At 46.2% G+C, this 15,569-nt stretch overlaps 1 protein-coding gene across 1 annotated transcript in view; it reads left to right on the top strand.

Annotated features, from left to right (window-relative positions):
• Positions 1-15,569, top strand: part of CSPP1 (centrosome and spindle pole associated protein 1) — a 35,944-nt gene that overhangs the window by 610 nt on the left and 19,765 nt on the right. The window contains exons 2-12 of the mRNA XM_010144037.1: positions 1,006-1,102; positions 1,225-1,325; positions 2,012-2,035; positions 4,349-4,429; positions 7,315-7,416; positions 7,659-8,104; positions 10,540-10,641; positions 11,288-11,370; positions 12,834-12,927; positions 13,887-13,944; positions 15,254-15,268. Coding sequence (XP_010142339.1) covers positions 1,006-1,102; positions 1,225-1,325; positions 2,012-2,035; positions 4,349-4,429; positions 7,315-7,416; positions 7,659-8,104; positions 10,540-10,641; positions 11,288-11,370; positions 12,834-12,927; positions 13,887-13,944; positions 15,254-15,268 — 1,203 coding nt within the window. The remainder of the gene's footprint in view (positions 1-1,005; positions 1,103-1,224; positions 1,326-2,011; positions 2,036-4,348; positions 4,430-7,314; positions 7,417-7,658; positions 8,105-10,539; positions 10,642-11,287; positions 11,371-12,833; positions 12,928-13,886; positions 13,945-15,253; positions 15,269-15,569) is intronic.

Genomic DNA, 15,569 nt, shown 5'->3' with positions numbered 1-15,569 from the left:
AGGCGAATTTCTTAATCCAGTCAATTAACAAAATCTGTTCTCATCACAGCTTTCCTATTAGAAATTTTAGTAGCTAATTCTAAAGCTTTTGTAGTTCACAGATCACTGTTAAGTTGTTCAGTAGTGCCAGTGCCTGGCAAAAAGCTATATCTAAATAATTCAAGCTAGCTGAGTGCTGTGGTAACTAAATAAAGTCCTCAGTAAAAAAAAAAAAAAAAGTTTTGATGGGTCTGCTTGATTTACAAAGCCCCGGACAGCTGGAGCTTTTACCAGCACTTACAACATGGAGCTTTCACTCCCGGTTTTGTTTCATCAGAGGGTTGTGAGGGTTCATCTCTCCCCTCTGTGGGTAACACAGGTATTTTAACCTAGCTGTAATAGCTGTTTCCAGAAGGAGTTACTAATCCACTCCAGAAAGTTAATTCTTAGGGGAGGGTGAGGAATTGGGCGGCTTTAGTTTTTGCCTCTGCTCAGAGCTAGTTCAAAGAGCAGGCACCTGTTTCCACCTGTGCTGGGTGCAGCTGGGCTGGGTGGCGAGGCCGTGGTTACGGGGAACTGGCGGGGTCCCTTGGGCAGTTCAAAGAGCAGGCACCTGTTTCCACCTGTGCTGGGTGCAGCTGGGCTGGGTGGCGAGGCCGTGGTTACGGGGAACTGGCGGGTTCCCTGTGCTACCCTGGGATCCTGCCGCCGTTCCCAGCAGGGTGCAGCACATCAAGTCAGCCCCCACGGAGAGGCTGTGAGTAAACAGTGAACCCAGCAGGGGTTGTGACAGGCGGAGTATGACAGGAATCCAACACGGACTGTCACCGTATTTCGTTACGTGAAGTATACTGAGCGTGGGGAACTAGTAACCCCTGTGTCGCTGTTTGGTAGTGGCAGTGATGCGTGTCGCTGGCTTCATGCTGTAATCCAGCATCACAGTCGATCTCCAGTGCTGCTGATGTCGTTTGTATATGTGATATTTCTTTTTCTTGGGGACACCAAAGTGTCTTGTGTTGCTTTCAGAATAAGGAATCCGAGAAGCTTTCCGAGAGTAGCAGGGTGTTAATCTCCATGGCTAAAGAAAACATACCTCCAAACAGGCAACGCAACGGTCTGTTGGGTACAGTATCGACTTTTTATATGTCTTCTAGAGCAAATTAGCATTTAATTACCTTGAGAATTTTTGGAGGGAAGTTTATTGCTTTGGATTGTATTCACTATTCAGTGGCACTAAACTTTCAGGTGCCTATGGCATGAGCTTACCTCTTGGAGAAGAATATGAACGAAAAAAACATAAACTGAAAGAGGAGCGGCGCCAGGACTACAGACGCTATCTTTCCCAGGTAAAGCTCCTCGGCCGGTTGCCCGGGTTCAGTGGGTCTGTAGATATGACTCTTGTTTTAACTGAGCAGACGAGCGCCATCGGTGGAAAGTCTGCCTGAGGTGGCATTCGTTATGAGCAATGGCTGGTTTGAAGACTCAAAAGTGATTTCAAAAGGTCACCTTGAGAAAGGGTGATATATATTTTAGGCTTCTGCATGTCTCATTGCATGAGACTCCTCATTACTTAGTACATTTTATTATGAATACTTTTATTATTGTCTCTAATTCTTCCTTAGTTTGTGTTTAAGAATTTAGAATACAATCGGTTACTTAGTGCTTATGTGCGCTGTGGTCTGTAATTCGGGTAGGAACGTTGCTGTGCTCAGTGTGACTCCATCTGACAGCTGCTTTTCCAGTTTAGAAACAAGCCTTTGATGCTGTGCTTAGCATGATTTGTTAAACAGCACAGTAAATTTAAAATTGAAATTGGATATATGAAATGTCATCATAGGACTGTTCTGTATCCTTTCTTAGGCAGAAAAAATCGGGAACCAAGTAATTTCTGTTGTCTGAAAACACTTGTTATTGGTGTCTTCAGTTCTTAAAATGAAGGAAGGGATTCGCTTTAGAAAAAGAAGTCCTTTTTAAGTTGAATATTTTTCAATGAAAGACTCTTTTTGAATAGTAACTTTTCCCTGACTTTTAGGGTATTTCACAGGCAAAAAGAAAGGTAGGGTGCCTGCAATATAACTTTTTTCTTCAAGTGAGTTGCCTTTCCCTTCGTTTGAAAGCTTTGTGCTCTTTGAATTTACAAAATCATTATTTTTTTGCGCTCTGTTTGTGCATGCTGTAGTAATTATCTGTGATTAAAGCATTGTTTGCCTTGTGCCACGTGATTGCTTGTATTTATTATTTTCATTAATAAGATTTTAAAATGCTTGTTGATTTATTTTTTTCTTGCAATTGCTATTGTGGCTGTCTAGTGCTGACTCTACAAAAGTTTATTTTCATAGCCATTTACTTCCAGGCTTATCAGTTCCGTAGAGGTTATGAGGTCAGGTTTGTTTTGCCTTCGTATACACACCTGATAAAGCTGGGATAAAACTGTAAGCTCCGAAATACTGTGTCACTGGAACCAGCTGGGGCTTTTTCCTTCCCTGTCACTGCAATCTCCTCAGCGGGGAGCAGCAGAGCCAGTTATTCAGTGTCAGAGTGCACAGATACAAGTACCGACAGTTAAAAATAACCCGAGAGGCGCGTTGTGGTAAGCGTCGCAGAGGGTTCTGGTTATTGATATCATGCTGCTGCGTGTACATAACGGTCACGTTCACCGCTGCCAGCCAGGCGGTGCCGACTGGGCACCTGCCATGCAGGGCTGGGTGGTGGGTGGTACAGACACGCACCACCTGCTTGCTCTCGGCTCGGAGTCACTCCCGTGTGATACCAGTTACCTGTCTTGGTGTGCACCAGCAGCATTAACTGCTGCTTCACCTCCGGCCAAAACGATGCCTGTGTAGTTCTTGGTTAATCTTGAACTTCAGATTATTTTCAAAGTTAGAATATTGCATTAAAACTCAGTGTGTCATAATTCTCGTGGTAGTACCCAGAAATGTAATTTTTACACAGACTTACAGTGTTCGATTCTCAATGGAACTGTAGCTTTACAAATCGAGGCTTACGAGGTGGTTTTTTCACGTAGCACATGTTAGCTGCGTTGAGCTTGTAGGGCCTGAGGAAGGGATGGAATAGCTATCTCCGATTTCTTTCCCCCGCATACAGAGAGAGCGCGACTTGTAGCAGCTCTCATAGTGATGATGCTTTGGTGAATAACATGTTTAATCTGGTGTATGTAGAAAATGCATTTTCTGTATCAGCTTCTCATTTTCAGCAAATGCCTTTTCAAGGTCGGGGTGATCTCTACAGATGTGTTCCAAGTGTGAAAATAATTCCTTAATAACGAGGATTGTAATTTATTTACTACCTCCAGTTTAAATAACCGAGTTCTCCATATTAATCCAGTTGTCCCAGTGCTCGAATATTTGCATGGTTATTAAATCCCTTAAATCTTTTAGTGTGAAGTTGTGAAATGTAGTTGATAATGGTGTGGTTTCCACTGGAACAGGTAGAACTCTTACCTGTTGACGTGCCTCTAAGGTTTTAAGCTACATTGCAACACAGTGGAAGGAGACAGTGGCAGTGAGATCCCGCATCTTGCCCTTCCCCTCATCAGCCCGCGTCACACAGACAGGCGACCTTTTTGTTAGAGCTAACTGGCTGTATAAAATGCAGGTGATTGAGAATCTCCTGGGGACGCTTTCAGCACAGGAGGGATGTCTGAAGCCACTAGAGCTGGGAGCTAAGGACCTGCTCTGGCGCTGGTGTTTGGTTGGAATGGCCGATCCCTCATCTTGCTGCCCAGCCCAGTTCCCAGGCTGGGGCCAAGGTGGCTGTGTGGAGCCCCAGCGTGGTGGCTTTGGTGGGAAGTGGCTGACGGTCCGTAAGGAGTTACAGGATTTGGTGATGGGTCATTATCTGGAGAAGTTCAGGGACCTCTGGCGCAGAAAAGCGCAGTGAGATGCAGAGTGGTGGCCGCTCGTGCTGCCCTGCGTTCCCTCTCTTAAAGTAAGAGGAAGACACAGGTTCTCTGTGGCTAGAAAAAGCAGCAGAAGGCAGTATCCTGGAAAATTCCTCTGCGCTTGTCCGGACGCTTGTGCTTATGCCACTTGCTTACAGGAGAACTGAGTAATGGTAGGGTTTTTTTGAATAAAATGTTTTTAATGTACAGAGACTAACTTACGCAATGTTCAAAATAGCCTAACAGGGGAAAAACTGACAGACACCATAAAACTCGAGCTTAAAGCCCTTTACTGTCTGCATTCCTTCACCTCACTTTGTGTGCTCCAAGAACATCCTACATTTTCAACCCATGAAGGTTGTCTTCAGGCTTTATTCCACTGAATTGATCAGATTTGTTTCAAAAAATACAGTTCCTGCTAAGTACGATTTGGTATTTCAAAATACATTGAATGATTTTTTTATATAGAAAAATTACCTGACTTCTGGTGAAGTAGATCCGTACACTCGGGGATTGTCTCTTCCTATTGATGAGCGACGATCTGCCAAGGTAATTATCTGGGGGAAATTAAGTGGCGTATTACTTGAAAATGAATCTGCATGTTTAAACTCTTGTGGAAAATTATTTCCACTTAAGTGTTTTTGTTTGTTTGGGTTTTTTACATTGTTTGCAAATGAACATTTTTGGAGGTGTTCAGTAGAATGATTTTCAGTAAAGTCTTTAAAATTTATTGTTGTTTTAAAATTTTTGATCCTGAACTCTTTAATTTTTCGGTAAGTGTGTAATTCTGTACTGACACTGGTTTGAAGTTTGCTAGTTCTTGTTGTGGTGGTGTTCAGAAGTTCTCTTCAGCAATGAATATCAATCCAGTAAAGAGCATTGTTTTTCTTACGATTATAGATACACTTCCCTGACTTATTCTTCTTCTTACTGCAACCTGGGGGTAGCTTTTGAAGCAGCAGCCGGTGCTGTGTCGGTGGTAACGCTCTGATCGGCTCCTGTCAGAGCTGAAGGCAGGCTGCTTTCTGCTGGGCACAGTTTGCTCTGATGTCTGTGTGCGCGTCACCTGCCTGCTTACCCTTTTCTGGGTGAATTTGGGAATCTGGATAAAAGCTGATCTGGTATTTCACATCTTGCCGGTCTTTCTTTGAGGGTACAGATACTCATCTGTTTTATTTGGGAGGACTCACTCTCTGCGTTTAGCCCCTTTGATCTCTCAGAGGTTTCTTACCAGGTTTTGGTCTTGCTTTTGTGTGGTGGAGAGGGATACCTGCCGCCACACTCTCTCTGCTGTAGGAGGTTCATGGAGGTTAGAGTATGAAGATGCAGCTTGTATACATGGATTTTCTTCACCTCAGATCCCCTCCTCTGCACAGCGTGATTCTGTGAAAGCCTGAATCAGCCTTACAGGGGTCACCTCTCCTGCTCGCTCACCGGTGACCTTATTCCCAGATCCTTTCCTGTGTTTGCTTGCGAGCTGACCCTGGAAGTTCAGTGAGCAGAAACACTGCAATTTAGCAAGTATTTTTGCTGACTCAAGGAATGCCTTTGGTTGCTTGGTAGGACGGGTCAAACCCCAGCAGCGGTGCAAGGCAGAAAGAGAAACTGCATTGCTGGAGGAGGGCCGGGCTGTTGGGGCTCCTGGGGTTTTTTCTTTGGTTTTGGTTTTTTAACCTACATTGATTTGGAGTTGCATTGTCGCTCTGTGTTCGGGGCTGTGCTGTTGCTATGACCCAGCACACAACTTCTGCTGTGGAGCGCGCTGGTCTGGCCCTTGCTGTGCTTGCTTACTGTTCTGCCTCTCTTGTGCTGGCAATAATGTTTGGCCACATGAGGAGCCAGGTGAGAACTCAAAATAAGCAAAAGTTGCTGTTAGCAAAGCCCCAAACTCCAAATATATGAGTGTTTAAAAAAAAAAAAAAAAAAAGAAAAAGGAGGCAGCCAGAAGGAAAGCCCCAGGAAGGGAAAGGGACTCCTCCTCAGTGGCAGCATGTGTCTGTGCTGAATTTAGGTTAGTTTCAAGTTCTGGTGAGCTTTGGGTTAATCCTTGTGAGCACGTGTGCTGAAGCAGTGACAGATGAAGTACCTTCGACAATGGTGTGGAAACTAAAGGCGTGTCTGAGCTGGAAACGTCTGATGGTTTTGTATCATCGCAGCTCACAGTGTGGTTGGTGTCTCCTTTTTACCCATTTATTTATTGCTGCTGCAGAAGCAGGAAGCTGCCAGGAGATGTCACGCTGTGCCCTGCTCACGGCCAGCTGAGGGGAACCCTCATGTGGTGGCTTCCTCTGTTAGGTAGAACCTGTGGCCTCACAGCGTATCGACGTTTCTGCTGGGCATTTCGCCCCCTGTTCAAGACAAAGCTAATTTCTGAGCTTTGGAAATATCCCTCAGGCAGCTTCCATAGCTGTCTGCAGGTTTTATAGTGGCTCTGTCAGAAAAGCTACAGAGAAATTCTGGAGAAAACCCCAAACCCAGTTTTGGGGAGCGTTTATCTCATTTGTGAAACTGTTACTGGTGTCTCTATGGTGATGAAGGTATAAATTATTTTTCTTTGAAATTTGTTCATGGGAGAGTAACTTTATGTATAATGTTCAGATTTTTTTAATACCTCTGCTTTTTTATTGGAAAATACTGCAGTGGAGAGCAGGATTTGTAAGGTTGTAATTCTCTTTATTTGTACGATGCTTGGGATGAGGCAGCGCAGGAGATTCCCCGTGCTCTGACCGTGGTGTGCCAGTATCGGGAAATAAGGCCAATCAGAGCTTGCTTTGCCCAGAGGCTTCTGTATTTCCTGTTGGTTATTAGGCTGTTGGTGGACATCTGCTCCGTGTTTCTGGGTCCGGTTATAAACCTTGTCACCTGGCAGCGGCAGCTAGGACAGGGTGGATAGGTCACGTTTCCCTTAGCTTTCCTCACTTTCTTTTCCCATCGCCTGAACTGCTCATTTGAATTCGATAGTTCAAGTTTTATCCGAAGCTATAATCGTCTATTTGTTGTGCTGTTTAATTATGAGCAGGGCAAATCACAACTAACCTTGGCACACACACACACAATCGTGTGTTTAAAAATTGTCTGTGACCGCATCCGGATTGGAAATGAGATGGTGATTCCTAACTGTCAAAGGAGCGAGGCTTTGGGGTGCGTCTGGAATGGAGTTAGTGGGAGGAAACCTGACCGGTTTTAAGGTGGAAGTTGTTACTGGGGACTGGACTTCGTGCTTGAGAAGCTGAATTCTACCTCCAGATTAAGAGAAAAGCGCCATGTTCAAGAACGAGCAAAACCTCAAAGCAATTCCACCCTGTTTGTACACCTCGGAGAAGGGGGAGGGCAAGCACACAGCTCACATGTGTTCGTTCGATACCGTGGTTCTGTGGAGTTAAAAGCTACTCAGAAATGCAAAATTCTGATGCCCTTCTTAATGCCTGTTTTAGGAGAGACTGCGTCTTGAAAGGAACAGGGAGTACAATCAGTATCTCAGGGATAAAGAAGAATGGAATGAAAGGCTAAGGAAGCTAGGGAAGAAAAACTCGCAGGTAATACAGTTTTACTGGAGCTGGTGCGAAGAACATAAATGATCTTGTCAGTTGTTTTATCACGGACTAAGACATACAAAGTAAAACAGAATAAGCACAGAGTATCATTTAACTCCTGCTCCCCTCCTGCTTTCTCTCCAGTACCTGTTCAGGGATTGTTTGAAGAAACACAAAGCTAAGTTTACTTAATATGATTTGTTTATTTTCAGATCTTTTAATATTTTTTTTTCCCCATTAAACAGAATGAGGCGGACAGGAGTAAAAAAGCTGTTGCTGTTACTGGGCTTGAGCCCGAACTGCCTGCAGAAGGACAGCCCTGCAACGCGGGTGCAGAGCCGCCCAGGAAGGACGCCTGTACTTCCACCGAGGGTTATGAAGAGCTGCCATGTCAGAGGTGGCTGGTGGAAGACGGGTATCGTAGGTTAGATGATGAGGTTGGATTAAGAAGTCGGCTACTAAATAAAAGACCTGTTGAAGATTTGGATGTTCCCAGTCAAAGGCATCATGGATTTGCTAGTCGAGCTGTCATTTCTAGTAGGAAGCTCCACAGACTTGATGAGGATCGTGATTTTGGTAGAAGCTACTACAGAATGGACTATGATCCTGAGATCAGTGAAGAAGCGGACCCTAGATTTCAATGTGAAAGCACTTTTGACAGAAAAACTCCCCGGCTTGTTCATGCTGAAAGGTATTCCGTTTTCTCCTAATGTCTGCACTGCTTTTGTTGACAGCTGTGGTTTGCTGTTGTTGAAAGTTAGACGAGATCCCCATGTGAAAGCAGGATTTTGGTACTTTAAAAAGGAACTTTGCAGTAGTTTGTAGAAAAATACTTAAATTTTGGACCACTACCTGAGACTGTGCATCATGGGTGAGGGAGGAGAAGGGTGTTTTACGCAGACCATTTGGGAGGAAAACTGCTATTATGCACTGTTCATTGTTAAATAGTCTTAACTGATAAATCAGCTTGGTGACTTTAACAAAAACTGTTGATCTTTCTCTTCTAGCTCACTTATTTAAAAGGCAAAAAACCCCCTGTAACCTTTCCCACTGAATCCCTTGTTAGGCCAAATAACCACCTTTTTTTTTCTTTTTCTAGAATTAACACTTCTGGAAAAAACAGAAGCTAAATGGTACCCCTCTCAGCAGTGTTAAACATTGCAGTCATGCTGGTGGGCTGGTTAAATGATCTTTTGAGCTGTTGTTTCCAGGGGCAATTTTCTGGCTATTACTGCAAATTAATAACTGGGAAAAACAAACCCGGCAATGCTCTTCTGCAAAAGTGTCCTCTAAAGGGAATGAAGCCACGCGGCTGTTCCAGGCTCAAATGCCAGTGGAGTTAAAATAGCCTCTCTACAGAAACAGCTTTTGATATTCTTTCTCAGCCTTAAAAACAATCATGAGGAGCTGAGTAGCTCTGGAGAAAATGACGTGTCTGGAAGCGTTTGGCAGATGCGGGCTAAATAAAGGGGTTGTTTCAGACTGTGTGGTCCTTGTGCTCCTAAAAGCACGTGTTTATTCATACAGCGCTTCTGGAAGGCTAGCAAATGGAAACGGGTTAAACAGGGAGCAGGGACACGGTTCTCCATGTTCTGCTGAAGGGAGGCTCAGAGAAGAGAATGCAAAATGCAGAGACTGTCCATCCTGCGGTGTGGTATTGGTAGAAATGGCCAAAGGAGGTCTAGGGTGGGGTTGTCTTGTCCTACAGCTTTTCAGAAAGAGAGGTCCTGGAAGCTCGCCTGGGTGTCCAACAAGGATAACCAAAACCCAGCCACCTCTTTCAGAACGCGTTTGCTTCCCGTCAGAAACTAGATTCCTAAGGAGGAACGCTTTTGTTTGCTGCACTGAAGTTCTGTGCTTGCAGGTGGGCTGTGCCGGTCTGGAGAGGCGGGGGTTTGTCCCGGGCTCTCGGACAGGTTTCTGTTCTGGCAGCAGCACGTCCTCTGGCGTATTTCAACAAACAAACGGTGACAGAAAGTGAGAGGAAGCGCAGAAGGTTTTGGCTCTTAGGAGTGGAATGTCTTGGACCATCCAGGTCTGTCCCATAAACCGGGTGCAGCAGCTGCTTGGTTGCCTCGGGCCAGCGTGTCTGGGAGCAGCAGAGCAGATTGCTCAGTGTCAGAAAGATGATCTTGATCAGAGAAGAAGATTGTGTTCTGCTAAAAGGATGGGTGTCCTTCTTTCATGTTGTTCCTCTGGGTCGTTAAGATGCAAAATCAGCGTTTAATAATCTGCTTGCATCCTTTCTCCTTTTATTGGTTTTAGTTTAAATTACAGAGGTCTTTTTATCTGTTTACATAAAAGGCTAGAATGGGTTTTTCTGTGTTTGCCTAGGATTCTTTTTGTTTGCTTGACAGAAAGTCCATGGTGCTGTCCAGCTCTGGGAAATGCATAGCTTTGTTAGTCTCTGTTGGGTACTTTATTTTTAATTGAATACCCATTCTTGTCTTATTTTGTCAGGATAACTCGAAGCCCTCATTAAAGAGTAGTTAATTTGCCAGACAAAAAAAGTCTGTAAATTCAGCTACCCCAGATCTTTTCAGGAAAAGCTCCCTCGTGTCCATACAATATTTGGTGTCTTTGGAATTACGTGAAGTTTTAGTTGTGTTACCTCATAGGCAGACTCAAGCGTTAGCTCCTGGATTTTTGTATTCACCATGTTACCTGTCTGTCATCTCGATCAAAGCTCTCCCCTCTTTCAAGTGGTACCCGGTGCACGGTTAAGGGTGGGTTGTAGTTAAAGAAGCTTCTCCTATCTGACAGAGCCGTTCGGCAGGCTGGCCCGCTAGCGGTGTGCTGGAGCCCCTTGCAGCGTTTGGGGTGAAGAGCAGCCAGAGCCGGTTCAGTCAGTGCAGTGTGAACGCCGAACGCTCCTTAGCTCTGGCAGCTCTTACCCAGGCTCAGGGTGCGCGAAAGCAGGCTGGGGAACTGGCACCCCGGGCAGAGCTGCCTCGGCAGTGCCTGCAGAGCGAGTTATTTCTAGAAGAGAGGCGATGTTCTCAGCACTGGTTCTGCTGTCCAGGGTGCAGCGCGGCTGAGGAGCCCTTTGCCTGAAATGGCCAAGCCTGCCACTGTGGAGTGGATGTCTCCAGGCCAGCAGGGCTGAGCGTGTTCTCTCTCTTTAAGGCCCTATCTGGACGGAACAGTGCGAGATCCACCTGCAGACTACAAAGATGAGTTAAAAGAGAGAGCCCGTGCACAGCAGGTCCCAAGAACCAGAAATGCCAGGTGTGGTGTAGTCTGTGTGTTGGTTTGGTTTTTTAACTGCACTACAAAATCATGGTGGAAGGAAAACATTATGTGAGATCCATAAGGTGTTGTCTGATGGCCGATAGTTGTACTGCAGCCAGGATATTGTAGAATGAGAAAAAATGTGTTTCCTTTGAGAAGAGCTCTTGCAGCCTGTGTGCCAGTTTGGTTTGTGGAACAGCAGATCACCTGTTCTCCAGCTGAAGACTTGTAATGATCAGAATAACATGGAATCCTTTTTATGACAGTTCTAAAATTCCTTTTTTCTCCCCTTGCCTTCATTTTGCAAGTCCCGAGGTGGTCTCTGGGTGCGGCAGAAGCGAACGCTTCGCTTGTAGAACCCTTGCCCGGACCCTCGGCTGGCACCGCTCAGCCTGTCAGCACTGCCGCGGGGCTCGGCTGGGTCGGTGCTTGTGGTGGCTTCAGAAACCGCAGGCAGAGCAGAGCTCGGGGAAACCCCTTTTGCCAGGAGGTTTCTTCTGCTGGTGATGTTCGCTGGGGTTTCAGGAGAGCTCTTTGTCCTAACCGTCTCACACGGTGATGTAAGTGCGTCTGCCTCATTTCACACGGACTGCGAGAAAATTCACAACCTTGATCTCTCCCTTTTCTGTTTTGTCTGTGCCAGAAATCAGGTACAGATGAGTTCCTCAGCTAATGAACAGGCCAGGTCTGCTGCTGCCGCGCCGTATGCGACAGGCCTCGTTCTCGGTACGTATGTGACCTAACCGATGGCACGGAGTTAGCCTTTCTTTGCATGTTTTATTTTCCTTTGGGAATAATTAAAAAACAGAAAAATCAGCTTTTTGTGCTAGTTGTCCCCAAGGCTGGTATGTAAATGTTATTTATATAGAGAAAATAAAAGAAGAAAAACATGCTCCTTTCCCCCCTTAATGTAACAGGGCTGTCTAATCGGTTTTCAAGAGCCCAAGTTTCTTCTTAGATTTCATTGACAGTTTAAAGCTCAGATACACTCTCAAGTGTGTGAGGTTTTAGAATTTTTTTTTTTACGAAGTTTAGGAGAAATAACCTCTGTATCATTAAAGACATGACTGGGTATTGAATCTTAGTTGCAGAAAAATAGGCAATAGTACAGTTCACAGCCTTGTGCAAGAAATAATTCCCATCAGCTCTTACCACTGTAACGTAGCCACCGAGTTTAGCAGGGACCAGTATTTCTGAGCGTGGTGAGGAGAGCCCCTGCTGCAAACACAGCACTGCTGGCTAGATTCAGACGGGAAGGCGGCGAGAACCAAAGCGCGGCAGCAGTTCTGCAGGCGGGAGCTTTGGAGGCAAGCTGCGTTTGATGGGGAAAACCGAGCAACGCTTGTCAGGGATTTCCGTTTAACTGCCTGGTCTGCCGGGCTGCGTGCGGCAGGTCGGCTTTCCGGGGCTGGGTACCGGCAGCATCCCAGCAGCGATGCTGTAACGGTCAGGCTCCCTGCTCGGGTCAGTCATCTCGTCTGTAACAACCAGCGGGCACTAGGTGTGAGCTTGTGTTCCCCGCAGTCCTGTTCAGAGCAGGATGCGGTTCGCTGTGTTAAAACAGGAGACTTTTGGAACTGAGAAGCGGTTTCAGACTCCCCCGGATCAGTCCTCACAAACCGTGAGGTTATCTTGTGTGTTTTGGGCACTTTGCAGTCCCAGCACGCTAATGAAATAAATTCAGACTCTCCTGAATCGTGGGTTGGTTTTGTTGTTGTTTTTGTGGGGGCTTTTTTTGTTGTCGTTATTTTAGTTTCTTTGCAGCTTCCTTTACTGTTCAGGTCTGCTGCTCTGGAGATCCCCCCTGAGTTTGTGTGTGGAAGGTGGGAGTCCTTGTCTCAGGTGCACCCTGTAGAAAGTGGTGATGGCGTGGCCTCCTCGCTTATTGCGGGGAGCTGCCACAAGGGGAAAGCTGAAGTTCCGTGAAACCCCTGTGAGGTGTTACCACCGTTTACCTCCCCGTATCTGCCCACACTTTGCTCATTCTCAGTGGTCGTGGGAACCACCCGGAGAGTGGAGCAGCTCGCCTTCCTCCCCAGTTCTGGAGTCGGTGCAGACCCAGGTGTTCTTACGCCCTGACTGGGTTCTCTGCTGTGTTTGTGGTTAAACTGGCCGCACTGGGATGGGTTTGTCTGGTACCTTCTGTGTGTTTTGTGGAGCACTTACGTAAACGTGATCTTTTCCATTAGGTGGCCAGGACCGAGAACTTCTCCAACGGAAAAAAGAGAAGTACAGGCAAGAACTGATAGCACAGATAGCTGAGCAACAGCAGAATAAGAGACGGTAATGGAACGTTACTGGATTTTTGAGATAATAGCTGAAATTTAAAGAAATTTAATGAGTTCAGTGTGGTAAAAATAATTTTCATAACTAAGGGGATTCCCTCGAGCTAGGTGATATTGCATCCAATTAAACTCAGTGGTGTGAGAGCTTTAGTTTTTCATAAATAAATTTACCAACTTTCAAAGGAACTAAGGAACACCAAGAGTTTTTTTTAATTTTAAAGAAGTTACTTTTAGTTCCTTAAGTGTTAAAGAAGCTCTAACTGAAGTTCTCTCTTTTGCTGGTACAGGAGTGTCTAATTACTTTGCAAAATTAATCTTATTTTGCCCTCCAACTTAGGGAAGTGACCTTTCCCTTTGGAAGCCGTCTGGCTTACACAGAATAATAAATTACAAACATCTTGCTCACCCGTGAGTGGCCGCCTGCTGCGTGATAGATGGGTACACAAACCCACACAGTGCTGTCAGTGAAGGGACACGGAATTCACCAGTACGGTACTGGTGGCGGGGTCACTGTCACCGCAAACGGCATGTGCTGAACAGCCCCAAGCCCTGACGCTGCCGCGCAGTGCGCACTGCCGTACTCCCGACCACGCGTTTCCAGGTGTTTATTGTGTGCTCCGTAGTGTAAGGTGAACAAAGACTAAATCTGTAAGGAGTCCCGAAAGGCTGCAGTAAAATGCAGCGTGGTGGTTTGTCCGCTCAAGGTAGCTGGGTTTTTACTCGGTGGAGTAGATGATAGCCAGATCCTTCCTGAGAGTTCGCTCTGTTTACCAGTAATGCACAGTGTCCGTCATCCCTGGCTCCGGAAGGAATCGGGTGGAAGCGTGTCTTTGTTGCCCTGTGTTTTCAGAGCTATTTAACCGCAGAGCTGAGGGGTCTCTGCTTTGAAGGAATGAGGACAGTTGTTACTGCTTTCTGATTTGAGCCTTTTTTCCCCCCTTTTTTAAACCAAAACAGTGAGAAGCAACTTGAGCTCTTAGTTGCTGCTTCTGGAGCTCGAGACCCAGAAAAGGAGGTAAGGAACCAGGATTTTCTTTCATCAGTAGAGGGGTTTTCTTGTTATTACATGTATACTGTGGTTGCTCAGTGACAAGGCTCTGTAGGGCTTTTACAGAACGATAAAATGTTGTGGGTTTTTTCTGATGGGGCATTAGCACATACTAAAATTGAAGCTGGGGATGATAAGGCTGTAGCTCGGGGAGGCTGGAACACAGCAATACTTGAGCCATTTCTGGAGAGTTCAGTGGAGGCGAGAGCAGCTCCTGTCCTCTGGAGAACGAGGGTGAATGAATAGCTGCAAGATGCCGTTAGCCAGCCTGTGAGGCAGGAGGCTGAGAATGCCTGTAGGTAGGCGTCGAAGCTGAATCAAACTCCCTACTCCGAAATGGGGAGGGAGGGCACTGACGAGTGATCTGGCTGCTGGAAGGACCGTGGGGCTTGTCTCATCCCTTCTGCAGGCTGATCCAGCTCCGTTAGGTGGCAGAAATCTGAGTCTCTTTCGCCACCTCAGCTGAGAGAGGTCCGTGGGCTGACCAGGGATTCACGTGGCGAAAGGGAGGGGATGGGGGTACAGCTGGGGAGCCAGGCAGGAACAGAGGGGACGCGCAGCGGAGGATGCTGCTCTGTTGGCACAGTGGGCTGCGAGGGCAGTGTCAGCCTGCCCCAACTGGGTGGGCAGGAGCTCAGAGTGCCCCAGACACCCCTCAGCCACTGACAGGTGCCGCTGTAGGGACAGAGCGTTACCTGGAGCAAGGCCAGGGTGTGAATAGTGTTTTAAAACCATTAACTGAAGGCTTTCTGTTAAGTTGGGGAGAATTGCTCCATTGCTGGGCATCAGTCACTGTTAGCTTTATATTGCCTTTTGGGAGAGGTTCTAATTAGGTGGATTTCTTCATTAATTACGGGTTGGTTAAATGGTAATGCCTGATTAAGAGTCTGTGAACGCAGACTGTGGTATATACTGCCTGTTAAATTAAAACCATCCGCGGGCTGAGCCGAGTGCCACAGTCACGCCTGGAGTCGGCTGCAGAGCTGAAATCTGGGGTGCTTGGGGAGCAGCTGGCGTCAGGCTTTAGCGAGGAAGGCTGCTTGAAATGTTCTGCTGCTCTGACGCAGGGTTTGGAAAGACAGCTCACAGCCTGTGGACTGCTCTGTAATTCCCAGTGGCTGTAGCTCATGTCTGTTACCTGATTTCGTGTTCACGTCTAGAAATTTTGAAGTGTTTCAAGCAAATGTTCCTGTCTAGTAGATTGTGAGAATTTTAATCTTATCGCTGTAGTTGATGATTGGTGAGTTCTAACTGCCTTGTATATACTGTCTTGCAGCTAAGTGATGAGGAGGTAAACGTTTACTATTTTGCTGAAATACTTCTGTGTTGTAGGGTATATGGTTTTCTGTTAGACATTTAATATTTAGCTGGTTGCTGTTCTTACTTTGCATGTTACTTGAAGTACCACAGTGTTAGGACTAGTAAATTTGGAAACAATCTGTTGCGCTTGTACAATGTATGAGTGTTTTCTGGTCTCATACAGGCTCATTTAGACACCCTAGCAGCTGGTGTGAGGGCTTTCTGGGCGGGCCAGGGTAACTACACTAACTGACTTGCATGCCTTCACCTCACCTGCATGTTGCCTTTGACTT

This window comes from Buceros rhinoceros, unplaced genomic scaffold (genome assembly GCF_000710305.1).
Source record: "Buceros rhinoceros silvestris isolate BGI_N320 unplaced genomic scaffold, ASM71030v1 scaffold9139, whole genome shotgun sequence".
Taxonomy (NCBI): domain Eukaryota; kingdom Metazoa; phylum Chordata; class Aves; order Bucerotiformes; family Bucerotidae; genus Buceros; species Buceros rhinoceros.
This window is presented reverse-complemented; position numbering and strand designations above follow the sequence as displayed.